Raw genomic sequence first — 26,504 nt, forward strand, 5'->3', positions numbered from 1 at the left:
CTCAGCCCAGAGCTGTGGCTTGCCAACACCTTGGCTGGGCTATCGGAAGAGGACTCTTCACATAACTCTCAGCTCTCAGCGCTCTAGGCATGGCCCCCCTGGGCTTCCTTTCCCCAACCCACATTCAGACCTGGGGGTGTTCTCCCCAGCCCCACAGCTACCTGCACAGCACCCACCAGCTCAGAGTTGACCAGGTAGAAGAATTCCTCACAGCTGGGCATGGCAGGCTCCTCAGCGTGTAGTTTGCCAAGGAGAACAGAGGGAGGCAGGTGGAGCAGCAGCCTGGCAAGCAAGGGCCATAGCAGCAGTGAGGGCCCAGCATACCCCACATGCCTTCCCTAGCTCCCTGAGACCCTCGATTCTGTCAGAACCAGAGTTCTGCTCTGTAGAGCCCACTGCCCTGGCCCAGGCCTTTTCCAAGTCATGTAGAGACATGTGGACACAGCCAATTAGGGACTAAAACAGACACAAACTGTGAGATAACCCTTTCTTTCTTTGAGTGTAAGGTTTTTGTCTCAGAAATGAAAAGTTAACAAACCGTTTACACATGAGGATCTCCTGCTGTCTCCAGAGGCTGTCAGCCACACCTCTCTCACTTGACAGGGCCTCAAGCCGTCTGTGAAACACCCCAAAGACAAAGTGTCCCTGAGAGACAGGACACCCAAGTTCAAGGTCGGCAGCCATCTCCTGGAAGAGAGCAAAGCCAGGAAGTCACAAGCCTTTTTCTGGTTTCCAAGTTTTTCTGGTTTCCAAGTATGTTTTTCATCCCCAAGAATGAAAGCAGACGGTCCTCAGCCATAGTCAGAGACCTAAGAAATGGGTTCGGGGGAGAAGCCACCATGGAAATTGTGTATTACAATGTTCTGCTCAGAAATCATTTTAAATGTTCTCCCCTCAGGGTATAATTGTCACACAGGGCTTATTTATTGCATACAATTTTCTGATTTGTTTTAATTTTGTTATATAAACACAACTCTAGCTCATACGGTAAAAGGTGGCAAATTAGGGGCTGGGGATTTAGCTCACCGGCATAAGCACCTGCCTTGAAAGTAGGCAGTCATGAGTTCTATCCCTGGTACCGATAAAAATGAAAAAGACGGAAAAAAAAAAAAAGGTGGCAAATTAATGGTTACTTCACACTGTCAATTTCAAGGCTGTGTTTGATGCTGTTGTTACTGCTGATTGTACCACGTTAGCTTAAGTGACATAACTGTTCTAACTATCTGTGCTTTCTGGTATACCAAGATTGAGTTTTTCTAAGGATCACAGAAAATACCGTGGGCTAGTGCTAAAGAATCAGGGGCTAAGCCAAGCAGGTAGCAATTTTTCATCCCCAATAAACTGAAGGATCTTGCAACAGACTCAAAACTCAAAAACCAGTTACACCCGAAAGACACCTCTGAGAAGCAGTCATTTCCGAAGGGTTCTAAGTACTAGCAATAAAGGAACTCACCTTAGGAAATTTACAAACATCAACTCAGGAATTAAACTGGGAAAAAACAAAAAGGAAAACAATGAGAAGACACTTCAACAAGATGCTACCCTAGACATCCAGTTCACCAAAAGCATATCCAGGGGGCAATGAGGTGGGACAATCTGAAAGCTAACTACCTGGACTCTCTGAAGTAAATGAATGATACTCTAGAAGAAAATCAATTCAGAAATAATTTCTTAGATAACTACAGAGATGGTGACCGAAATGAAAAACATGCTTAGTGATTCTAGAGCAGATTCAGAAACAAACAAACAAAAAAAAAAAAGCTTAGGAAAATGATGGAAACTCTGAATACCCAAAATAAGAAAAAAATGGAACCCGTGAGATTGAAGGAGATATCCAAGAGACAAAAATCCCATTGAATGTATCTGCAGTAGAATAAACCAATGTGAGAACAGAACTCTCAAACATTGAGACAGGGTTGCACTTAGGAACATGAAAAGGAAAATTTCTTAAAAACAGCAAGGGACCACGAGAAATCAATACAGCAGCTGACAGAGATGATACAAACAATAATTTGATGACTGAAATCAATTAAAAAGCAGGAAACAGCATAAATGATATAAAAAACATGTTCATAGACATCATGGCAGAAAACACCTCTGCAAGGAAAAAGAATTTGACTTACAGATAAGTGAAGCATACAGAACTCCAAATAGTCATGATCAAAAAAAAATCTACATCAAGACATATCACCATCAAGATTCCAGAAATCCAACACAAGAGTAAACCATTAAAACCTGTTAGAGGAAGAAAAAAAAAAAAATCACCTGTTATGATGTGGGTTTGGACGTTCCCCCAAAGTCTTGCGCAGGGCAGGCCATTCAAAGCAGCTGAATCTAATACTTGTGATTGGTTCACTGTCTAGTGCTGGGTCTGGCAGTATGAGTGCTGTGCCCACCCAGGCAAATACTGGTCACACACTATAAAGGAGGAAAGAGGCTTGTTCCTCCCTTTGTGCCCCTTTTGCTCCAGTCTCTTCTCAGATCTGACACACCACCATGAATGGCAGACCCTCAGCCACACCACCCTGTCTTGGATCAAGATGTGGATGGATTGGAACCTCCAAGAACTTTAAGCTAAATAAATCTTTCTTCCTTCATTTTGAGTGTCAGGCGTTTTGTCTCAGCAATGAGAGAAAAGTAACTAAGACATCATAAACACTGCTGACTTCTCAGCACAAAACTCTCAAGTCAAGGAGAGCCTGGAGTTGCTTCAAGCCCAACTTCCAAACCAGATTTATGTACCCCACAAAACTATCTTTCAAAATTGATGGGGAAGTAAGATACTTCCATGACAAAGAATACTGAAGAAATTCATGGACACCAAACCTGCACTACAAAATGTTCTGAGGGACATTCCAGAAAGAGATAACAAGGGCTACAACTCTATGAACTGCAACAGAAAGAATCCACCAGGTAAGGCAAATAATTAAATCGGGTGCGGGGGGGGGAGCAAACAATAGGAAATAACAAGGGTAAGTCAATACATATATTATAACCACGACTGTTAATGATCTCAATTCACCCATCAAATGATCTCAATTCACCCATCAGTGAGGTGGTGTCCATCTGTAATACCACTTGTGAAACTGAGGCAGGAGGATCGCTGCAAGTTCAAGTTCAAGATCTGCCTGAACTGCATAATGAAACCCTATCTCAAAGACTGAAGGAAAGAAACAGAAGGCAGAATGGCTCAAGATGCAAGATCCAACAATATGCTGCATACAAGAAACACATTTGCTTCGAAAAGCAATTCAGCCAGGCATACTGACACACACTTGTAATCCCAGCATTTGGGAGGAAAGGCATCAGAAATACTATGAATTCAAGGGGAGCCAGGGCTATATTGTGAACTCGAGACCAGCCTGAACTACACAGTAAGACCCTATCTCAAACAAACAAAAAACAAATTCGTAGGCTGAAAATCAAAACATGGAAAACAATACTCTGTGACAGGAACACAGAAAAAAGCAGGGGTAGCTATTTTATTTGCAGACAATGTAAATTTCAAGCCAAGACTGATTAAGAGAGATGAAGAAAGTCACTATATCTTTGTAAAGGGAACAATCCAAGAGGAAGAGAATAACAACCATAAATACATATGAACCAAATACTCACTCACCCAACTATATAAAATAAATATTAACAGACATGAAAATCAAATAAACACTAACACAATTGTATTGGGGGCTCTCAATAACCCCCACCATCACAAATGCACAGATCAAATAGACAAAAAAAAATCAATGAAAAATTATCAGAACTGAAACTAAATTTGGAGGTATCTGATTTTTTTTTTTTGAGTTCTTCATATGTTCTTGATAGTAATATGTTCTTGATAGTAATCCTTTGAGGAACAGCAAAAAACGTTTCCCATACTGTGGGTTGTCTTTTCACTCTGTTGGTGATTTCTCTTGCTGTGCAAAAGCTTCTTAATAAGATAAGACCCTAGTTGTTGATTCTTTGTGGTAGTGGGGTTTTATTATTAAGTCTTTGCCTACACATGTCTTTACGAGTTCTACATATTCTATCCTCCAGCAGATTTTTAATGTTTCTGGTTTAATATTTAGGTCTTTGACACATTTCATTTTAGTTTAGTGCATGTTGAAAGATATAAGTCCAATTTTAATCTTCAGCATGCACACAGTCACCATGTATTAAACAGGTTGTCTTCCATGCATGTGTTCAGCACCTTTATCAAACATAAGCTGGCTAAGTGTATCTGGAGTTACTTCCACATCTCCTCATCTGTTCCATTTACCCTTGGGTCTGATTTGGTTTTTGTTGTTGTTGTTGTTTTGCCAGTACCATGCTGTTTTTATCACAGTAGCTTTGTAGTATAATTTCAAGTCTGGGATTGTGATGCCCACTGCCTTTGTTGCCTAGAATTGCCCTTTACTCTACATCATCCTCCTTTACCTCAGTCTCCTCAGCAGCTGGGATTAGGCATGTGAAATACTGTGCCTGGCTCAGTTCCAGCTTTAACCCTGGTTCGTGATGTTTGCCATCTGAGCTGATGAGGAAACAGGCCTGGGGCCCTCTGTCTTCATTGTCTTTTTTTTTTTTTTTGGACAGGATCTCACCCTGTAGGCCGAGGTAGCTTCAAACTCACCAAGATCCTCCTGCAGGAGGTGGGCACAAGAATTTGTGCCTGGGACTTCATGATATTGGCCTGTGGTGCAAATCACAGGCCACACACTACTATTCAGGACCTCAGCCTCAGGGTGAGAAACATGAGTCTCCACATTGCTCAGCAGGCTTGGGCGCCATTATGGAAAAAATGTGTCGTGAACTTCAGCAGTGGACACTCTGAGGCCTGGTGTCCTCTAACTCACCTGTAGCCGGCAGAACAGGTCGCTGTTGCCTTTGTGGCCACCACGGGGCCAGTCAGAGCTCTCGGTGTGGTCACAGTTCCTCGGACTGAAAGAAAACAAAGCTGAGGCTGCTAAGTACAACCTGGCACCCTTCTGTGCCAGCAGCAGCCAGCAGGGGTGGCAGAACCCACAGTGCTACAGCCCCAACCCAGCAAAACTTTTTGGTTTGGTTTCCAAGGATTGACTGCTGTAATATAGAAACCACGTAACAGCGATAATTGCAAAAGAAGTGCTAGAGAAAAATTTCATGCCCTATTGTAACTCAATAAACAAGGACTGCAGCACACTCATACGAAAACCCAGAGCCAGCATCATATTCAACAATCAAAAATGGAAAGCTTTTGCTCCACAAGGACGAGGCCAAGACATCCCCTCTCGCCAGCTCTGTTCAACACTGCTCTACAAGTACTAGCTGGGGTAAGTCAATCAGAAAATAACAGGCATCCAGGCTGGGAAGGAAAAAATTATACCATTTCTAGTCACAGATAACAGGAGCTGACATACAGGAAACACTAAAGAAGTCACACAAAACAGCTATTAGAATTGAACTACTTTTGAGCAGGGTGTGGTGGTACATATCAGAAATACCAGTATTGAGAAGCTGAGGCAGGACGATCACAGGTTAGGATTAGGATCTAGATTAGAGCTAGGTTCACAAGTTAGCAAGAACCACAAAAAAAAAAAAAAAAAAAAAAAAAGCCTGAGAATATAGCTCAGCACAAAAGCCCTGCGTTTAATCTTCAGTATTGCTACAAAAAAAATAAAATAAATTTTTAAAAATAATGAAAAATAAAAAGTTGGACAACCCACTCAGGCTCCTTTCTGTCACTCTCTCTGACAGCTTTCTTTCGATAAATATATTCTGCTCTTCAAATAAACGAAGGTGATAAATATTTTACAAATCAAAAACAAAAAATGATAGTATTTCAAAATGAATAATACCAAAATTCAAACAATAATTCCATTTGTGACAGTAATAAAAAAATAAAATACAAAGGGATAAATTTAACCAAGGCAATATGACTTGCATAATAAAAACCATAAAATATGGGGCTGGAGGTTTAGCTCAGCGGCATAAGCACCTGCCTTGCAAGCAGACAGTTGTGAGTTCAATCCCCGGTACCAATAAAAACGAAAAAGACAAAATAAATAAATAAAAACCATAAAATAATGTTGAAAAAAAGAAGTCCTCAAAAAATGCAAGGGCACCCCATGATCATGGAAAGGAAGACTTGATGTTGAAATGACAACTCCCAAGTGATCTCAGAGGAGATGCAGTTTCTATCAGGGTCTCAGCAGGCATCATAGAAACTGGGAGGCTGATCCTGAAGTTCAGATGGAATCACACAGAACTCAGAGGAGCCAAATCAAGCTTTTCTTTTTCTTCTTCCAGTACTAGGAATTGAACCTAGGGCTTTGTGGATGCCAGGCAAGTGCTTTACTACTGAACTCCACTCTAGCCTAGGGCCCCCATTCTATTTTTTGAGACAGGGTCTTAGCTAAATTGTCCAGACTGACTTTGAATTTGTAATAATCTTGCCTTAGCCTCCTGAGTAACTGGCATACGCCACAACACCCAACTCCAAATCAATTTTTAAAAAGAAAAAAATTGGAAGTTTGACTGACTGTGCAGGCCACAGCAGCTTGACTGACCCGGAGGGGAGGTGGCACAAAGAAATAGAGTGCATGCCACAGCAACTTGACTGATCCCCACGCTGCTGCGCTCCAGCCACCACCTCTCGCCCGCTGGTGAGACCTGTCACCACAGGCCTGGGAGGGACTCAGTGCCCACCGGGTGCCCCCGCCCCTGCCCCTGTTGCAGCCACCACACCGACCCAGAGGGAAGGCCGCGCAAAGACCACCAATGCTGCCGCTGCCATCATGCTCCAGCCACCACCCCCCAGATGGGAGGCGGCTCAAAGAAATACAGTGCAGGCCACAGCACTTGACTGATCTGGAGGCGAGGGGGCATCATGCGCTGTCCCTGTCTGCAACTCACTAGCCCTCGGCAGTGGGAAACATCATCTAGCCAGCGTGCTGCCAACAAAGAAAGAAACTGGGGCCTCCTGGAAGAAGCAAAAAAGATGGGAAGAGGAAGCAACAACAAAAAGTCCCCAGGTCCCAACCCTGAGGACACTGACCCAGGATAGGTAAACACAAAGGAGAATGAGAACAGCAAACATGCAATATCAGACACAGCACCAGTGGACATAAAGAGATACATTCGGGACCTCATAGATGAGTTCACAAGTGAAATATTTAACCAAATAAAGCAAGATATAAGAAAATTAATAAAAGAGATACTAAGTACCCCTCAAGCAGACACAGATGGAAGGAGGGAGGAACTCAAACAAAGAAGAGAACCATTTGATAAAGAATATTTTAAAAATATAGAATACATAAAGCAGATTCAAAGAGATCACCAGGAAATTAAAAAGTCTATGGAAAGATGGCAAATCAGCTTGAAAGAAACTAAGGATAGATTATCCAAACTGGAGGACAATTTTGCAATGTGGGAGTATGAAAGGGAAAACTTTTTAAAAATAACAAGGAAACAAGCAGTAATGATACAAAGGTTAGAAGATGACAAAAGGATCTATAACTTGAGAATAAAGAATGTGAATGACATTCTTTATTTAAACAAAGGCTACAAAGGTTATTCACAGAAATAATTAAGGAAAACTTCCTAAACATAGGAAAAGGAAATGATATTCTTATATATGAGGCATACAGAACTCCAGCCACCTACAACCAAACACCCAGGCATATAATAATCAAGATCCCAAAAATTCAATATAAGAACAGAATATTAAAAGCTGTTAGAGACAAGAAACAGATAACCTATAGAGGAAGGCCCATCAGAATAACAGCACACTTCTCGACACAAACTATCAAGTCAAGAAGAGCCTGGAGCAAAATATTCCAAGCCCTGAAAGAAAATAACCTCCAGCCCAGATTGATATACCCTGATAAACTGCCTCTAGAAATTAATGGAGAAACAAGAGGCTTCCAAGACAAAGTGGAACTTGGGAAATTTGCAACCACCAATCCAACTCTACAGAGAATACTGCAGGGCATTCTAGAGAGAGAGAAAGGTACTAGGATTCCAGAAACAGTGGCAGAGAGGCCTCAATGAATGGAGCAGAAAACAGAATGAAGAAGATAAGCAGACAACTGGTGGCAAAAAAGAGCATAATAGAAATGAGGCAGAGAAGATTTTATTCAAAACTGGTATGATTGATAGGATCAAGTCTGACAGTACAAAACTCTACGATACACATTCTGGTTTGATAACTGCCGGTTTTTGAAATTCTATACTATATGCAAAGTTGTGTTTTTATTAATACTCTTATGTACTGATATATTCAATTATACTATGTCTGATGATATAGCCAGTTCTACTGGAGATAACAAGAGACAACACAGGAACCATGGTAGAATTCTTTGTACAACAGTCTTACATGTTTATTTCGTTTCATATGGTTATAGGAATTTTTTTTGTTTTGTTTTTATCTTTTTCCTTTTTATCGGTACCGGGGATCGAACTCACGAATGCCTGCTTGCAAGGCAGGCGCTTATGCAGCTAAATCCCCAGGCCCAGGAATGTTTTGTTTTCCCTTGCTTTGTTTTGTTTCTCCCTCTAATATAGAAAGGATACAAATACATGTTAAGTCTCATGCATGTGTAGAATCTATGAACAGTTTATGAGAACTGATCTTATGACCCATGATGAAATGAACAGATACTCTGAAGAAAAAGAGACACTAAAATACCCAGTGCTCATCCTGGAGTGTCATAATGGGAAACTCAGCAATAGTATTATTCTTTGTTCAGAGTGATACTAGCCTGCTTGGGTTTATTCAACCTCAACATAATTGAAGATATGGATAACTGCATGTATATTTAAGTGTATAGGATTGATAACCATATTTCTAAGTTTTTGTTGGACAGTTGAACAGAACTGGGTGGAACCTCACTGTTTGATCCACACTTTATATGTTCCACTTTAGTATCCTGAATAACTATTTGTAAGAAGACAATATGTAATCATCAACTAGTGATTTGTTACTGTTTTTCTTTGAAATTATGTATTATTTCCACCCATTTTCTGTTTTGTTTAGTCTTTCTTTAAATTAAATTAAAAAAAAAAAGACACTACAGTACCCAGTGCTGATCACGGAGTGTCATGATGTGAAATCCAGCAATAGTATTATTCTTTGTTCAGAATGACTTTAGCCTGCTTTAGTTTGTTTAATCCCAACATAAATGAAGATATGGATAACTGCATGTATGTTTAAGTGTATAGGATTGACAACCATGTTACTAAGTTTTTGTTGGACAGTTGAACAGAATTGTTTGCAGTCTCACTGTTTGAATTCCCACTTTACATGTTCCACTCTTGTACCTTGAACAACTATTTGTAAAACAATAATATGTAAACATCCACTAGTGATTTCTTACTGTTTATTTTTTTCTCTGAATGTATGTATTATTTCTACCTATTTTCTGTTTTGTTTAGTCTTTCTTTAAATGAAATTTTAAAAAAAGAACAAAATTACCAGGTGCAAAGGAGCATGCCTGTAATCCCAGCACTCAGGCGGCTGAGATGGGATGAGTGCTCTAAGTACCAGGGCCAGCCTGGGCTACACTAATGAGTTCAAGATCAGCTTGAATTACAATGCAAGACTGTGTCTCATAAAGCTTTTTTTTCTGGTATGGAGAATTGAACTCAGGGCCTTATGTTTGCCCAGCAGGTGCTGTGCCACTTAGCTATATCTCCGGCCTTGTCTCACTAAATAAATAAACAAATAAACAAACAGATAAATAAATAAATAACAATATTAGAGGACTCATATATTTCCCAATTTCAAAACTTAGTACAAAACTACAGTAATCAAAAAGATGCAGAACTGGCATATGAATGGATAAGAGACCAATATAGAATTGCTAGTTCAGAAATAAAATCCTTACATGAAGGCTCAACTTTTTTTTTGAACACTACTATGGAGAGAACCCAGGGACTTCGTTTTTTTGATTATTATTTTGATATAGGTCTTGCTTAATCACTGAAATGTAATCCTCTTCTGAAGCTGCTCCACATGCTGAAAGTCACAGATACATGCCACTGCACGTGCCTCTGGTCATCAGATTTTTGTTGAGCAAGCCAAGATCATTCAACAGGGAAAGAATAGTCTTTTCAAAAAATGAATGGACAAATGGACAACCACATACAAATCAAATGACATTAGATCCCTATTTTACAGCACATCCAGAATAAGGTGAAATGGAGCAAACGGCCAGGAGTGGTGGTGCGCACACCAGTAATCTCAGCATTCCGGAGGCTGAGGCAGGAGGATCTCTGTTAGAGGCCAGCCTGGTCTACAAAGTCAGTTCAAATTCAGCCTGAAACCCTGTCTCAAAAAGACAAAAAGAAAAAAAAAAAAAAAAAAAAAAGAGAAGCAAAACCCTAAAATATGTGCTAAAAGTAAAAACAAATGAATTAGATTTCACCAAGATTGTCTATCAGATGACATTATCAAGACAGTAAAAAGACAGGTCACAGAATGGGAGAACTTATGTACCAGCCACGTACTGCTGAGAGCTTACACTTACAATGAAAGGGCTCATAACACTCCATGAGACAGACTAGTTTTAAAGTGGCCAAAAGGAGCTGAGGGTATAGTTCAGTGGTAGAGGCTATTCTAGCATGTGTGAGGTTGTACATATAATACACAAAATATACACGTTTTTAATATAATGTATACATGCAAAGGGTGTGAACAGACATTTCTCCAAAGACAACATAAGTGCATGAAAAGATGTTCAACATTAATAATCAATTATCCAGAAGTGCAAATCAACACCACAATGAACTAACACAGAGATTAGGACAGCTAAAAGTAATAAAATCCACAGTGAATTGGACCACTCTTACAAAGCAGCCAGAGCAACTATCACAGTGCAGTGACGGTGGGGAGATAACTGTCCTTCACTACAGAGAGGAATGGAGAGCAGCACAGCAGTTCTGGAAGACAGTCTGGAAGACAGCTACATAATGGAGCTGATCCAGCAGTTCTACTCCTATGCATGTTTCCCCCAAAAAGAAAGTGCAAGCCTACACAAAAACCCATACACAAACATTCACAGCAACATTATTCAAAACAGCCCAAACTTGGAAATAACACACATCCATCCGTGAATGCATGGACATACAAAACGGTCCAGGTGTATTCAGTCATAGAAGGAGTACTGATCCATGCTATAGCTCAGACAACCTCAAAAATATTTTACTTAGTGAAAGAACTCAGACACAAAGGACCATGAATTACATGGTACTACTTAGACCATGCATCCCAAATGGGCAGTGTTACAAGCAGGCAGTAGACAAGAGGCTGGAGGCCAGCACAGTGCACTCACAGCTGAGCCACGTGCGCACTCCGGCCATCCCTCCTCAGCTGCTCTTGGAAGACCAAGGGGAAATAGAAAAGCCACTCTTCCTGGCCCACATGGTTCTGGGCACTGCACATCGGCAGGAGTAACTTCTAACCTTGCTGGACATATGGAAATGTAACAGAAAGGTGCTGACACACTGAGCTTAAACAGGCTCCTTGCCTGGATGGTGTCTACACAGACCTCTGTGGGGGACGAGTCAGCAGTGGGACAAACAGGCACATATACTGTGCTATCCCATCACGATTTGGAGGGTGAAACAAAAGGGTTTGGTTTTTATGATATGACACATCACCTTAGTCTCAGACAACACAACCCCGCCTTGATGCCTATGTCACCAAACAGCAATCTGAAAGTGTGGCACTGGAGGGGGGACCACCTTGGGCCACTGCTTTAAGACCCACTATGTACTATCACCTGTGTCCTCATGTGTACAGCACCGGTCAGGCTGTGTTTTCTGTCCTCCGCATTTGCACACCTTGAACTCAAGACCCAAAGCAGAGTCAGTGCTATGTGTACAAAGCTGTATACCCTGCCTTGCTGGCTAGGTGGTTGCACTGCGCACACTCCACAGGCCCTGACAGTGATGCACGTGTGCACATGTGACTGCATCAAGACCAATGTGGCACATTTTCAGAACTGTCATGAAGATACTGTGGCACTGCAGGCTGACCTTTGGTAGAAGTCCATCAACACATCGATGAGACCCGCACATGCTACCTCCAGGTCCCCATCGCAGCCCCCTGAAGCCAATGGCGCAGGGAGGAAGTGCTCATGGATCGCCCACTGGTGGAATTCCTGCCTGCAACAGTAAACAAGGTCAGTTGTATGAAATGCTTTGTGCAGGGCTTCTCTGTGCCCTGGAGCACCACACATCTCCGGTGACTACAACCCAGGACTCAGAAAAGACACATCGAGGGTGACATCTACTATCAGCTGAAGCCTAGGCCAGGTGTCATCCCACTGGGTGGCCACTGGCTGTTCCCTGGTGAACTTGGCATATGGAGTGCACCTGACCAACAGGGCCACAGTTGGACCATAGGCAGCCACCAAATCAGGCAGCACTGCATGTGTTCACGGAAAGGGTCTCAAAACTTTGGTTACTGCAGTCTGTTGCATACAAAGAGCCAATCTCAAGTGAGACCCTAAACAACCACACAGTCAGGAGCACCTGGGACCTGGGTGACAATGGCTAGGGCCATCTCCATCTGTGCGACACCTAGCTGAGTGTAAGGAAATCCCAGAATGCATCTAGACTACCACATGGCAGCAGCCACTTGCAGGGTTAGGTAATGCCCCTGTCCCCACTGCTAGAGTGTCCAAATATGCAAGGAACCACTAGCCAAACTGGCCCCATAGAGACCTGAGGGCAAAGTGGCTGCTCTGTTGGGGAACAGCCAAGTTTTGTTCTCCCTAGGGTTTTCTTGCCCTGTTATTTCTCTTCAGTTTACCCAGAACCTGATGCTGTAGCCACAGTACATGGGGACAGGACTGTGCATGTGCAGAGGATCTCAGACCACAAGGATGGGGCGGCTGCTCCAGGGGTCACCTGCCCTCACAGATTCTCCACATTTCTCTCCCTCAATTCCACTTCTCAAACCTAAGGAATCTCCTGGCACTCCTCACAACACCCATGCACTTCAGGCATTGATGTCCCTAGTGCCTGGGCTCCCATATTCCCTCCTGGAACCTGGCCCTTGCTCACACGGCCCTCTGTTGTCTCGCAGGGCTCTCCCTTCCTTTAAAGCCCTCCTTCTCCATCCTCCTCATGGGGAGCCAGCAGAGCACAGCTCTACACCCAAGCCCAGGTGGCAAAGGGCTGGGTGTGCTGCGTCTACCCTCTGTACAAAGGTGCTGTGCACACAGGCTCATCTCCTTACCCTGCCCCCAGCTCCCAGAACATTCTGGAAGTGCCTGACACATGGTCAGAGCTCAATAAATGTTTCTTGAACAAAAGAACAAATAACTAAAATCCTGCTCAAAGGATATGGTTTGCCCAAACTTTCCCCTGAGGACATGATGAAACAGCCCTTAAAACAATGCAGAAAACCATGCTACTGCTGTGCCAGGCTCCCCATAGCACTCACCTTTCTGTGTCTGACAGAGGATCAGCTCCAGCGGACACCTCCAATTCCTGCTGTAGCCAGTCTCTGTAAGTCAACTAGAAACAAAGGGCACTCCAGGGTGGTGAAGACAAAACACACAAGTCCTATGTCCAGTTTGCAAATTTTTTTTTTTTTTTTTTTTTTTTTTACACTGGTACCAGGGATCGAACTCCTTACCACACACTTGCAAGGCAGGCGCTTATGCTGCTGAGCTAAATCCCCAGCCCCGCCCCCCCCTTCTTTTAATTCTTGCAGTCAAACTCAGGATCTGGCACTAGCCAGGCAGGCGCTGTGTCACTGAGTTACATCCCCAGCTCTGTCATTGTATCTTAACAACAAAGATCTGACCCCCACTTTCTATTGAAGCTGCAGCTACAGGAGTCTCTACCCTATGCCACTTTTCTGCTGTGAGACCTGAATGCTTTTGCCACAAGGACATCTGCACAGCAGGCTGCACTTCCTGCATCTGCAACACTCGGAATGCTGTCGAATGTTTCAGACTTTAGAATTTCTTGGAAAAGAGATGCTCAACCATTAGACACTTTTCTCCCAGCAGGAAAATGTCATTTTTATGGAATGCCTTTCACACTATGCCTAAGAAATGAAGAACCAATAAGCCCTGGAAACATCAGTATTCTTTACAAACCCTGGTGTGAACTGAACCGATATCACTTAGGCAGGTACTTATAAATACACACTGATATGGAGCCAGGTGTGGTGACACATGCCTGTAATCCCAGCATTTAGGAGGCTGAGGGAGAACTGCTGAGTTGTAGTGAGACCCTGCCTCAATGCCCCCCACACACACAAAAAAATAACACATCATCTGGTTTTCAATTACTCTGCGGCATCTACAAACCCATTCCCTGTCAGGGATTATACAGCCAATACCAGGGAATAAGTAATTTCTTTCTGTAATAAACAGCTACAAATATTCATGGTAGCTTCTTTCTTATTTGCAGTTCTTAGAACAGATCCACAAACTGCAATGGACTAATCTCAAAACCTCACAGTTACCAAGGACACCACTGAAAAAATGTGCCAAAGCAGTCTGCAGACTCCCCTAACTGAACAACCCATAAACACTTGGGAAATAAACAAGATAAATGCGCCTGTAGGGTAACAGTACCAGGCAGGCCCCAGACTATCTCCTGGACAAGCCTGGGCTAGTTAGTGCAGAAGCTGCATTACTATCACAAGGTCTGGTGCTTGCACTCAGGCGGCTGAGGCAGGAGCATTGCTATAGGAGGCCAGCCTGAACTAATTAGCAAGATCCTGCCTCAAGAAAAACAAAAACAAAATAAAACAAAAAAAGCCAGATGTGGTGCACACTTGTAATTTACCACTTGGGAGGCTAATGCAAAAAGACTGCATAAATTCAAGGCCATTCTGGGCTGCATATCAAACCAAATTCAAGGCCAGGCTAAGCTACATAGCAAGACTTCAAGAAAACAAAAATAAACAACCAAACAAACTATACACACAAACTAGTTTTATTCACCCTTAAAACTTGTCTGCAAATTTGTCTTAAAACTTGTCTGAGAAACTTGGGCAGAGCACACCAAGGTCCTCCTGCAGTTTCTTAGAGCTACATGTGAAGGTACAGTGATCCAGGAAGATCGCAACCAGATCTCAACCAGACACAGAAGTTCACAGATCCAAGGGACAATGTCACACAGGAGACAGGGACCCACCCGAAACTCCGGCTCTGCCAGCAGCTCCTGGAAGCTGCTCTGTCGCCACAGAGCAAGCACAGCGTTCTGCCACTCTGCAGAAGGAAGGCACAAAAGTCTCCAGGGAAGGCTGTCCTCATTCTGCACAGGGTGAGGCTCTCGGGCCTCTGAAACCAATCTGAACACAGCAAACTGAAACTGAGATAGGAGAGGATGAGTTCTCGCGAGGCGAGGAGCTGTACTGACAACCAATCCTCAGGAGGCCTGCTTCAAAGCCCAGGATCCCGCCAGGTGCTCTGCCACACCTAGAACCTTGGCTGGCAGTGCTGCGTGCTGGCTAGTGCCCTCCAATGCTCTCCAGCACTGAGTTTTTTGGTACAGGTACCAAAAGGACAAGCCAAATGTCTCATTGTGACAGTTCCTCCCTATCCTATCCTTTGAGGGCAATTGCCTGTGGCTACTCAAGGGCCCTGGGTCCCCTAAGGAGTCTGTGGGAAACCTGCAAGTCTCTCCTAACTTCACCAGCTTTCTTCATTCCTGAACCAAGACTAGATCCCTGAAAGCAGGCAACAAGAATGTGAGTACAGCCTGGACTCAATTTATCAGTGCAGGGCCTAGGAGCCCAGACTTTCAAAGCCTCTCACAGTTTATTCTAATGTGAAGCCTGGAATTGAAAATCACTTGTTCCATACACAAAGGTGTTCATTAGAATTCAGTGAAAACAGGGCTGGAGTGGCTTGGCGTTAAGATTGCTTGCCCAGTATGCTTGAAGCCCTGGGTTCCATCCTTAGCACTAAAAAAAGACCTGTAAAATAATAACCCTGGTTGGTACTGTAACTTTACTGTCACTTTTGAAATATAGGGTTCCAGATACTCGTTAAATTTAAGTCCTTCTGATACATGCAACAAGCACTACTAGAGAAAGGAAATCAGAATGTTTCTTTAAAGGGAAAGCTACTTTTTACAAGCACTTACCTTTGAATTGACCTGTCCCTCTGCATATCAGTAACCATGTGTTTTTGTGCAGGGGGGGGGGGGGGGGGATCTGGAATTGAACTCAGGACTATAGGTTTGCCAGGCAGGTACTGTGCTGCTGACTTAACAACCCTGCCACAGCATCCATGTCTTTAAAAGAGCAGACACATGATTGAAGCTGTAATGTTACTCGGTTACTCAAATGTGAAGGGACAGCAGCCCCCAGCACAGGAGGCAGTCCACAGCCAACCTGATGGGGTGCTACCACGTGGAGGACTCCCAGGCTGGAAAAAGCTGCACCTAAGACCCACCTTTTTGATAAGGCCTGGAGGTAAACAGCTGCGCAGGGCCCCATGGGGCCGAGGAGAGAACTTGCACCAAGAGTAGGTGATTGCTGCTGTACAGAACCTGTGACAGAGAAGGTCTGATCACAGTCATCCCCACGTCCTGCCACATGGGATCCACAACAGGGAACAGGGCATAATACACAACTTGGTCCATGTCAAATAAGGATGAGCTGGGCATGATGAAGCACACCTGTAATGTCAGCATTCCGAGAGGCTGATGCAGAAAGACTGCATCAACCCTAGTCTAAGCAACTTAGTGACTAAAAACATCTCGTCTCTAAGCTCAGTGCAAAGGCCCCAAGTTGAACCCCTATACCAAAAAACCACCACCACCAGCAGGGATAAAAGGAAACTGTGAACTGCACAAAACTGAATTTAGTGTACTCTGTAACTGCATGGTGTGATGGTCAGTCCTTAGACTGTTTAGAAAAACTCTCATGTAGCCTCAGCCCAGCTCAGCTGTCTCCACAAACTCCCTCCTCAGCAAAGGCAGACATCATGCCTAGCTTCTTCTGCTTACTAGGGACTGACCCCAGAGCCTCATGCACAAGCTCTACCATTCTGCACCCCAGCCTGTCTCCTGTAATTTTATCTGGTAAGCAAGTGTTATTTGGTGCAGGGGAACATGGGGGAAGGCCATGACTGAGGAGTGAGGACTAGCTCACTTTAGGCAGAACAGTGCAGACTCTCCGGCATGGCAGGACAAGAGGTCATTGAGGAACTCGGGGACAGGAAGGCTGTGGGTGGCTACAGCAGGGTGTGGGTCCACCTCTGGGAGTGTAGCCCTGGTCTCCCCCAGGTGGACAGCCAGGGCAGCCAAGCCCAGCACGTGTGGAGCACTCAGACTTGGGCCCTGAAAGAGAGACAGGGAAGAGGCAGAGCTATGACAGCTATCCAGGCACTGTAGGTCAGCCCAGACCAAGGTGGCATAGTATACCTGGTGACGTAGCAGCTGGCAGAACCGGGCAAGAACTGCAGGTAGCAATGCATGACCACACAAAGTCCTCACAAAGAGTGTGGCCCAGGGGCCCTGCCTGCAGGTAGAGCAGAGACCACTACGCTGGCACTCACAGCCCACATAGCCTCCTATAACAGACCCCAGTAGAGGACACCTCTGCAAGGACCCCACAGCACATGGACAGGCAAGTCTTTCAAAGCATCCCTGTCTGAGAAAATGCTGCCTGGCCCCCATGACCACTCAGTGACTCTCTTGTGCCCTCACCTCTCTGGCGGGACAAAGCTGCAGGCTGCCATCAGGTCCTGACAGAAAGCTGTCAGCAGCAGATCCACAACCTGAAGGAGACATAGACACCTGAGGCTACAGCCTTGAGCATGCAGCACCAGAGTACAGCTGTGCCGAAAGGGGCAGACGAAATCATAGGACAAGCAGGTCCCAGGATGGCCATCCTCAACCTTGGACCCTGCTAGAGTAGTGTCAGTGTAGCAAACTTTGACAATAGAGGACTAGAAGGCAAATACTTTAAGCTTTGAGCTTGCCAGTGCCCTCTACCACATATACTTCCTTAAAATGTAAAGGAATCTAGCATGGTGGTGCACACTTACAATCCCGGCTACTTGGGAGGCTGAGGCAGGAAGATTACAAATTCATCACCTGGGGAACTTAGCTCAGGTCTCAAAATAAAACTGAAAAATGGGCTAGGCATACAGCTCAGTGATAGAGTGCTTGCCTAGCATGACTAAGGCCCTGGGTTCAATTCTGACTGAAAATCCCTAAAAGGAAAAAGAATACACCTATACAAACAGGCTGTGGTAGCCTGGCCAGCCCCCAGCAGAGTGTACCAAGGCCCTCGACAGCTACCTGTTGCCCATACCCACCACCTGATACTGCTGTGGGACATCTGGGGCAAAGGTGCTGAGCTGAATCTTCATTTCCTCACAACAGGTATCATCTCTCCTGCGACCCAAGACAGCATCAAGCTTTTCAGCAATCACAGCCATCTGAGCAGACACAGCTGTATAAAGAGGAACCATGAGACAGGTGGGAAATATGAGGAATGATGCCCAGGGGCACATGGCACAAGGAAAGCCAGGCTGCTCTGCCTATCTCCAGCCCCTGCACACAGAGGGAACTCACCCAATGAGCCCAACCCAGCAGTGGAAGTCCTGTTTATCCATACCATTGTGGCAAGTGAGAAGACCCCTGATGCACAGGCTACTGGGTACCATGTACATACTGTGGGCAACACAGGCCTGACCACTACTCACTCCTGGACTGGCTGAGAGCTGACAGTGCCTTCACTGTCCTCTGTACATGGGATGTCAGTTTAGCACAAACCACCCAGACACCCTATTCTGGGGTCTATGCACAGTCAAAATTCACTGCAGCATGAAACCTGCTTCACTGCTGTTAGAAACAGGGTGACCTGACAACTCATTAGCCTTTGCTCCCTCAGTGAAATTGTTTCTAAGGCTCCAAACCCCACATGCTGAGTGGGTGCAGGGCACAACAGTCCTGGCAGCCTCAAAGCTAAAATGAGAGGGTCACTTAAGCTCTGGAGTTGCAGGCTGGAGGCCAGCCTGGGCAACACAGTAAGATCCTAACTCACCCTCAAAACAACAGGAGCTGGAAGCTGAGCATTGTGGAGCATGTCTGGGAGGCTGACACAGGAGACTACAAGTTCAAGCTCAGATTGAGCAACTTAACAAGACCCTGTCTCAAAGTAAAATACAAAAAGGGCTGGGGGGCTACAGCTCAGTACAAAGCCCCTTGTTTGATTCCTAATAGGGCCAAAATGAAATAAACAAAAACCCAACCAATAACCACCACATTCTGCCTGAGTACAACTCTAAAAGGTCACACTCTTGTCATTGTGTACATGGTCTGGGCACAGCAGGCAAGCACTGCCCCACATACACCAGGCTACCGAGAGTTGAATGAAACCCATCCAGTAGAAATGAAGATCTGCCCACTGGAGGTTTAGCTCAGCGGCATAAGTGCCTGCCTTGCAAGCAGGCAGTCGAGAGTTCGATCCCCAGTACTGATAAAAAGGAAAAAGACAAAAAAAAAAAAAAAAGAAATGAAGATCTGTCACACTTAAGAGTTAGGGCCTAGGCTGGGCAAAGTGGCACATGCCTGTAATCCCAGCACTTGGGAGGCTGAGGCAGGAGGATCCTTGCAAGTTTGAGACCAGCCTGGGCTATAAAGTGAATTCAAGCCCAGCCTGAACTGTACAATGAGACCATGTCTCAAAAAGCCCAAAAAAAAGTTAGGGCCTGGGTGTGGTTTGGTCCTCAGACAGTGGTGCTGGGAGGTGGGACTTGTGAGAAGTTTGGAGCAAGGTGACATGGTAAGGGAATGTTGTTCTCAGAAGGGACCAACTGGTTAGGTGTACTGAGAGGGTGTCCTCCTAGCCAGACTGACCCTCCTCAGCCTCTACCCTCTGTCTCACAGTAAGATCCCACTCTTCCACTATACTGGGTGCAGCCAAACCTATGAGGACTGCCGATCTCAGACTGTAAACCTTCAAAAATGTGGTATGAATACATCTCATTTCTTTACAAATTATCCAGCTTCAGGTGTTTAATATGCTCAGTGAAAATGGAGCTTCTTTAACATCCTGCATATATCATATTGAAAAGAATTCATGAAGCCTAAGTCAGAGATTCAGATCAGCACTGCTGGGAACACAATGGTCTGGGGTTACATGTTCCCACTCCACAGGTAAGCGCTTCACCCTACTTTACACAATAGTCACTGTACTTGTTTCTCACACCCATTGGCAGGCTAAGAAGGAAAACTGCACCTCCCCTGACTATCCCTAGTTCCTCCTCTGGGGATGTCCAACAGCAGCACACTCAGCTCCTGTTGAGGGCTGTAGCAGCCTCCCATGGCCAACTCCCTTCAACCTCAGCAGCCACTTTGCCACAGGCAAGCACACTGGACCACAGGAAGACATCCTCATCGGCTCCCCTTGCAGCTGTGCACACACACCCGGGACACAAGCCCCATCAGACACTGAGTCCTCACCATCATACTGCATCGGGTTGGTCATCAAGGCTGTGAGCTGTCCTAGTGCAGCCTTGAGTGGTCCCAGGGCCTCTTCCACACAGCCAGGTTCTGTCCCCATTCCTGGGTCTGCACCTGAGGGAGGGATGGGAAACCTTAACGTTGTCCATATGACACTTCAGGATGGGGGAAGCAAACCCTAACGCCTACAACTATGTACAAATGTCAGCTACAGACTCGACAAGCCCATGAAGAGAAACATTAAATCTCTGAGACCGCTGTCCACATAACAGCAAAAATCAATGCATTCTAGGTTAGGTGCAGCTCAGTGGTGAGCACTTGCCTGGCATGCACCAGGTTCTGGGTTCCATTTCCACCAAAATGACACACTTATAAACAAGTTTAAGAAAAAGTACGTTATGGTCACAATTTCCACAGCTGTGAAGAGCAGATACACAATGAAAAAAAAAAAAGACTAGCGTAGTCCTGAAAGCTGAAGGGCAGAGTCAGGATCAAGGGTGGAGGATGGTTTATCTGGGCAGTGTCCCAGAGCCAACCACATGGCCCTCATTATTAAAAGGAAAGTACACCACATATACATAAAGAACAAGACAAGTCCCAGGTGGTTGGAAAAGGCACAAGCTCACGGTGTCCTACTGTGTGGAGGTTTCTCAAAAATGAAACTAACAACCAGGTTCTGTGCTCTGTCCCTGACCCCTGTTAGAGCCTGAGAGGACACTCTAGAGCCCCACTCAACCTGTGGCCCTGGCCTCTCCACATGTCAGCACATGGATCCTTAGGTTAGGGTTGTCATTCTTTGCCCATTCACATGTCTTGTCTCCATGGCTGTGGGACATGGTCTAATTATAAGAAGGAGGCACCTGGAAGCAGAACTAGGAAGAGGACTGCCACTGGTCAGGACAGGCCACATGGCCCGCTAGGCCTCAAGTGGCAGAGAATCTAAAACAGCAGCACCCACACAGCTGCCTGGGAGGCACCAGCATCTGCAAGTGAAGCGCCATCATCAGCAAACAGACCTGCTCCTGAGAGCACTGCCACTGTGGACCATGTAGCTGGCAGAGCCAGGGCCCTAGGAATGGAGCTATGGAAGCCAGCTCAGGCCTAAGTTCCTGTTCTCTGTGGGCAGAAAGACCCCCACTCATATCCCTAGCAAAATGCTCAGAAAGTAGTGCCTGCAGCCCACTAGGACTTGCCCCTGACCCCCACAGTGGCCTCCAAAGCACAATACACCCTGAAAAGTGCAAGTCAGTTGTCTTCAGGTTACCAAGCCTAAGGATCACTGTCTCATTTGGCCCTTGGGGTACAATGACAGAGTCTAGTGTCATGTGGTAGCAGGCTCCACTCCCCCACCCAAGCACACATGACCCAGCCTAAGGTCACTGACACAGGCTTCAAGTGACAGATGCTCAGAGTCACAGCAGACAGGGGTTGTGATTCTCACTTTCTGGCTTCTCTTTCTCAGCAGTGGCACAGGCTTGACGGTAGGTGGCATACACAGATGGGGGAATTTTGTCTGCCCTGGATCAGAACACAATATCCAAGTCAATTCTCAAGTCCATACTTTCAAAGCTGTTATAAAATAATATACATTAAATTTAAATGAGTTGTGCAGCACTATATAGAATCTTGGTTTTAGAAGGAAAACAACATAGGAGGCAGGGGAAGGGAAGCAATTTAAAAACATGTATGTGTACCAATTCTCCATAGTAAATGTAATTATAATGTACTACAAACATGTACCAATTATAATGTACTACAAACATGTACCAACAAAAAAAATCTAGGCATGATTTTAAACATATGTATGGATTCCAGGGATTCTGTCACTGTTAATCATAAATAATGAGCAATCCTAAGAAAAACACCCACCTACAGCTTCAACACTGGCCCAGATCCTTCATGTGGAGTATTACACTAAAGGACAGCACTGTCACCATTTTCTGTGTCCTGCTGACCTCAGTTTGCAGGGAAACCTGGGCAGCCTCAGAGTACCATCTTCTCAGGGTTGTCTGTGCTACATTTATTTCTTTGAGATGGTATTCATTAGCTCTTTGTCACTATGTGAACAACACTATGTCAGTGAATTTTAAAACCTCAAAGTGAATTTCTAGAAACCTACATAGTCTCAAGAGCTAAAAATCTAGTAACCATCCATGAAAATGAGTCACTGGCCCAGTCTCTAATGCCACAAAAGTCACAAGGACTAGACGTTCTGTAGCTACCTCTGCCACAACTACAGCAACAGAGAATCCCTGCCTTACACAAACCATTCCAGAGAAGCGAGATGGCCGCCCAGTCCATTCAGAGGTGCTAAGCCTTGATGCCAAAGCAGCATCATGCAAGAGTCCAAACACAGGTGCAGATCATCATGAAAACAAATCAGCAGCTCATTAGGCAAAAGAATCACACCAAGTACAGGCTGATCCAGTAAAGAATCTACCAGAGCAATCAATCAACCATGGGGACAGCATGAGGGAAAAGAGCATGAGGAACCTGGAACATATTCTGGTTCAAATCTTCAATAAGGCCACTGATGGATCTCTCAGTGTGACACAGGGCACACACACAACAGACTACAGCAGATGCCACAACTCATGGTACAACTTGAGAACTGCTTACCACCACTACAGTGAAGAGAAAGATGAAGGTTATGACTTCCACAGTCCCATATTAAACTACAAATTCTTCATAGCAGAACAAAACAAGGCATAAATGTTGAGAAGGAACTACAGTATTTCCGTGATAATCTCTGTGGCTTTAGAATGTCAGATTTTTATTCTGTATTTTTGCTTGCAATATATCTTCTAATCTTGTACAATGTATAGTACTGCTCATACAAGTTTACAGTGATATCTCAGTTCATAAACAGTAGCATACACTAAAATCTGGTTTCTGTTTGCAAACTCTGCATCAATGACAAACACCACCTTTCCCAAATAAACATGGCCATCTTTTCCAAAATCGTGGAACATATTAAGTTTGTGAAGCAAGGTACCATTGAGTAACTAAAATTTTCCTTGTGTTTTTAAATCTTTTCTTTTCCTAAGTGTGAATGCCAATTAAATTTATTATGTGCAGCATTTTTTAAAAAGGCAATATGATTATCTATGAAAGGAATCCAACCAATTAGCAAAGTACTAGACTAAGCTCAGCAAGGTTACTAGATGCCAGGCTACTTAAACTTCAGAAGTAACAACCAAAAAAACTCAGAGAGGGGCCAGGGATTTCTGGCAAGTGCGAGGTTGTGAGTTCGATCCCTGGTACCAGGAAAAAAAAAATGTAAGAAATGTTGTTCACAGTTAACAACAAAAGCTAGTTACTTAGCGAAATCTAATAAAAGATGCAAAAGATCTTTATGGATAAAAAGATATACAATAGAACACAAAACTCAGTATCATAAGAGTCCACTATCTTCAATTTAATCTATAAAACCAGTGGAAATCATTGAAAATTGCAAGAATCTTTTCATGGAAATACAAGGATATTTACTGAAGCACTGTTAAGAGCATAAAGCTGCAAAGAATCTAAGAGCTCAACCACAGGGGAGTAGATAAACTCATGAGGCAGAGTCACAGTCCTCACAATTTGTGTAGCAGGCAGTGTATGATCATGACAGCTCCTGGACACAAAACTCCTCAGAGCAGTTAAAGCCAATGAATGAGCGCAAGATGGACAGGGTAAGTGGAAACACAATTCTAGAATGACATGCATGGTACTGCTCACAACTGAAAAGCACAACACCTGATCTGATGATGTCCATACTTTCTGCCTATCCACCTAAATTACAGGTGTAAATGCACATACCTAAAAGAATAAAGGAAAGAATCCTATAAATGTGGCTAGCTGTGGCAGTGCATACCTGTAACCCCAGCACTCAGGAGGCAGAAAAGTTTAAGGCCACCCTGGGTTATATGATGAGTTCAAGGCTAGCCTCAACAGCATGGCAAGACCCTGTCTCAGAATACACACACAAACAAAGGGAGGGAGAGAGGAAAAAGGAACAGGCAGGGGCAAAGGAAAGGAAAAGGAAAAGGCAAGGGAAACGTAAAGAAAGGAAAAGGATCGGATCATATACTGTCAGGATAAGGGTTTTCCTAGACAGGAATAGGAAGCCAAACTACAAGAACTCTGACTACAAGTAAGATTTTTAAATTTCATTTTGAGACACAGGGTCTCATTAAGTGGCCTGGCTAAGACTTTTTTTTTTTTTTTGTCTTTTTCCTTTTTATCGGTACCGGGGATCGAACTCATGACTGCCTGCTTTACAAGGCAGGCGCTTATGCCACTGAGCTAAATCCCTGGCCCCAAACTTGATCCTTCTACCCCTAGCCTTCTAAGTGGCAGGATTATAGCCATGTACCCCCATGACCCAATTGTGTACTGATTATTATTTTTTTGAGACAGGATCTCATTATACAGTCCAGGCTGACCTCAAACTCATGACAATTGTACTGGTTCAGCCTGCCCAGTGCTGGGCATGAGTAGGCATTACCACACTCTGCTCCCAATTTTATTTTTTTTTAAATTAAAGATAGTAAAATATAGGTAGAGGCCTGTGGGTGCTTTTTAAATAAGTATTTAAAAATATTATCTGTATTCTTGTGTATATTTGAAAAATAAAAATAAAGGGCTGTTATGCTCAGTGGCAGTGTATGTCTGCCAAGCATGACGTCATGAGCTTGATTCCCAATACCAAATAAAATAAGTAAATATTTTTTTAAAAAAAAGGACCTCAGAGATTGGTCTTTCTGTAAAATGAGGAAAGAACTCCTTTCTAGGTGCTCTTTCCAGACTTTACTGGAAAGCAGGATTTACTTTCTTTCTGTTTCCGGGAAACCTTCCCACTATTAGGCCACAATGCAGGTGAAATGGCTAAGACTCTCTAGAGAGGACACTCGCAGCTTGGGGCTTCTGAGGGGCTCTCACTTCTTTGTCCACCTCTCCTTTCCTCAATTAGAGTAAAACATTTACTCTAATTGCCAACTAATCCTCCCAAATATTCTCAAGAAAGAAAAATCACAACCAGTTCATAAGTCAGCCAATATTCTACGTATAAAACATGTTCAATATACATTTCTCTATCAAAACCACTGTTCTTTGCACCCGCTGGAAACCACAACCTCCCAAGGCCCTGGTGTACCTCCTCAGAGACTCGATGAGCATTGCCCGTGCATCAGGGACCTCAGGGAGCTGGGGGCAGAAGAGCAGCGAGTGAGCCACATACAAGTGTGCCGCCTTCCCACAGACGTGGCAACACACAACTCACCGCACGTGGTGTGAGCAGAGCAGGAAGGAAGTGCGACATGTAGTAGGATCTCCTGAATATGCTGCAGCAGAGGGACAGACAACGTTGTGATTAGGCAAGAGCAAGGCACCTTCTACTCACTGTCCTGACAGCCCAGAGGGGTGGCTCTGCCTCTATGCTCTAATGTTTGTTGTTTCAACACTGGGCCTTCATACTCAGTCACATCCCTTGCACCTCACCTTTTAAATTTTTATTTTGAGACAAGGCCTTTCTAAATTGCCCATGCTGGATATCAACTTACAATTCTCCTACCTCAGCCATCCCAGAGTACTGATGACAGATGTGCAGCACCACATTGAGCTATGACTCTGATGTTTGTTTTTAAGTCCTTTACACTGTCCTAGGGCACATTTTGGCAATGATAGTCTGCACTGCCACAACCATGCATTTCAGGAAATTGGGACCACATTCTACCCATCCTGGGCTGGGACACAGAACCTGGGCTATTCTAAAACCATGAGGACTGCTTTGGGGCCAATCTGGGCCTTCTCCTTAGAACCAATCTCAAAATGCCCAGAGTTAAAATCAGTCCATCCATATTAGCAGCAACCACAATTTAAGATATCTGGGATCACACTGAATTCAATCATTTTGCTGCTTAATTTCTGGTACTAGCTCTACCTGATTCCCAAGAAAGCATTAACTAAAACATCCACCATAGCTGTCTGAGGCCCCCCATCCTCCCGCCACCACTCTGAATGGTCTGGGGAGCCCTAGCTGGAGGCAATTTTGGCAGCACAGTTCCAGAACTCATACCACATCAAGCCTCGCCTCTGACCTGACATCCACA

At 44.4% G+C, this 26,504-nt stretch overlaps 2 protein-coding genes across 31 annotated transcripts in view; one reads left to right on the forward strand and one right to left on the reverse strand.

The window, feature by feature from the left end:
* The window catches only part of Znf276 (zinc finger protein 276), a 28,419-nt gene extending 19,046 nt beyond the window's left edge, over nucleotides 1–9,373 (forward strand). Inside the window, exon 10 of one of the 2 annotated variants that reach the window (XM_063247864.1) lies at nucleotides 4,573–9,373. In XM_063247864.1, coding sequence (XP_063103934.1) covers nucleotides 4,573–4,838 — 266 coding nt within the window. In that variant the 3' untranslated portion in view covers nucleotides 4,839–9,373. The remainder of the gene's footprint in view (nucleotides 1–4,572) is intronic. The other variant, XM_063247865.1, reaches the window with a different exon arrangement.
* Fanca (FA complementation group A) overlaps nucleotides 1–26,504 on the reverse strand; it is a 51,640-nt gene that overhangs the window by 5,770 nt on the left and 19,366 nt on the right. For 17 of the 29 annotated variants that reach the window (XR_010047115.1, XR_010047114.1, XR_010047117.1 and 14 more), the window contains 15 exons: nucleotides 25,676–25,736; nucleotides 25,550–25,599; nucleotides 21,851–21,927; nucleotides 20,410–20,523; nucleotides 18,258–18,394; nucleotides 17,644–17,714; nucleotides 17,359–17,455; nucleotides 17,087–17,274; nucleotides 16,386–16,482; nucleotides 15,121–15,297; nucleotides 13,409–13,482; nucleotides 11,995–12,123; nucleotides 4,833–4,917; nucleotides 539–687; nucleotides 162–282 (listed from right to left, as the gene is read on the reverse strand). Coding sequence is in view for 19 of the 29 variants with exons in the window: in XM_013149514.3 (XP_013004968.2) it covers nucleotides 162–282; nucleotides 539–687; nucleotides 4,833–4,917; nucleotides 11,995–12,123; nucleotides 13,409–13,482; nucleotides 15,121–15,297; nucleotides 16,386–16,482; nucleotides 17,087–17,274; nucleotides 17,359–17,455; nucleotides 17,644–17,714; nucleotides 18,258–18,394; nucleotides 20,410–20,523; nucleotides 21,851–21,927; nucleotides 25,550–25,599; nucleotides 25,676–25,736 (1,627 nt within the window). In the remaining 10 variants the exon portion in view is untranslated. Of the gene's footprint in view, nucleotides 1–161; nucleotides 283–538; nucleotides 688–1,453; nucleotides 1,490–4,832; nucleotides 4,918–8,311; nucleotides 10,283–11,994; nucleotides 12,124–13,408; nucleotides 13,483–15,120; nucleotides 15,298–16,385; nucleotides 16,483–17,086; nucleotides 17,275–17,358; nucleotides 17,456–17,643; nucleotides 17,715–18,257; nucleotides 18,395–20,409; nucleotides 20,524–21,793; nucleotides 21,928–25,549; nucleotides 25,600–25,675; nucleotides 25,737–26,504 lie in introns of those variants that run through there. The other 12 variants (XM_013149555.3, XM_013149493.3, XR_010047120.1 and 9 more) reach the window with 10 other exon arrangements.

Source organism: Cavia porcellus, unplaced genomic scaffold (genome assembly GCF_034190915.1).
Source record: "Cavia porcellus strain 051 isolate PalLab524CR breed Dunkin Hartley unplaced genomic scaffold, mCavPor4.1 scaffold_4, whole genome shotgun sequence".
Taxonomy (NCBI): domain Eukaryota; kingdom Metazoa; phylum Chordata; class Mammalia; order Rodentia; family Caviidae; genus Cavia; species Cavia porcellus.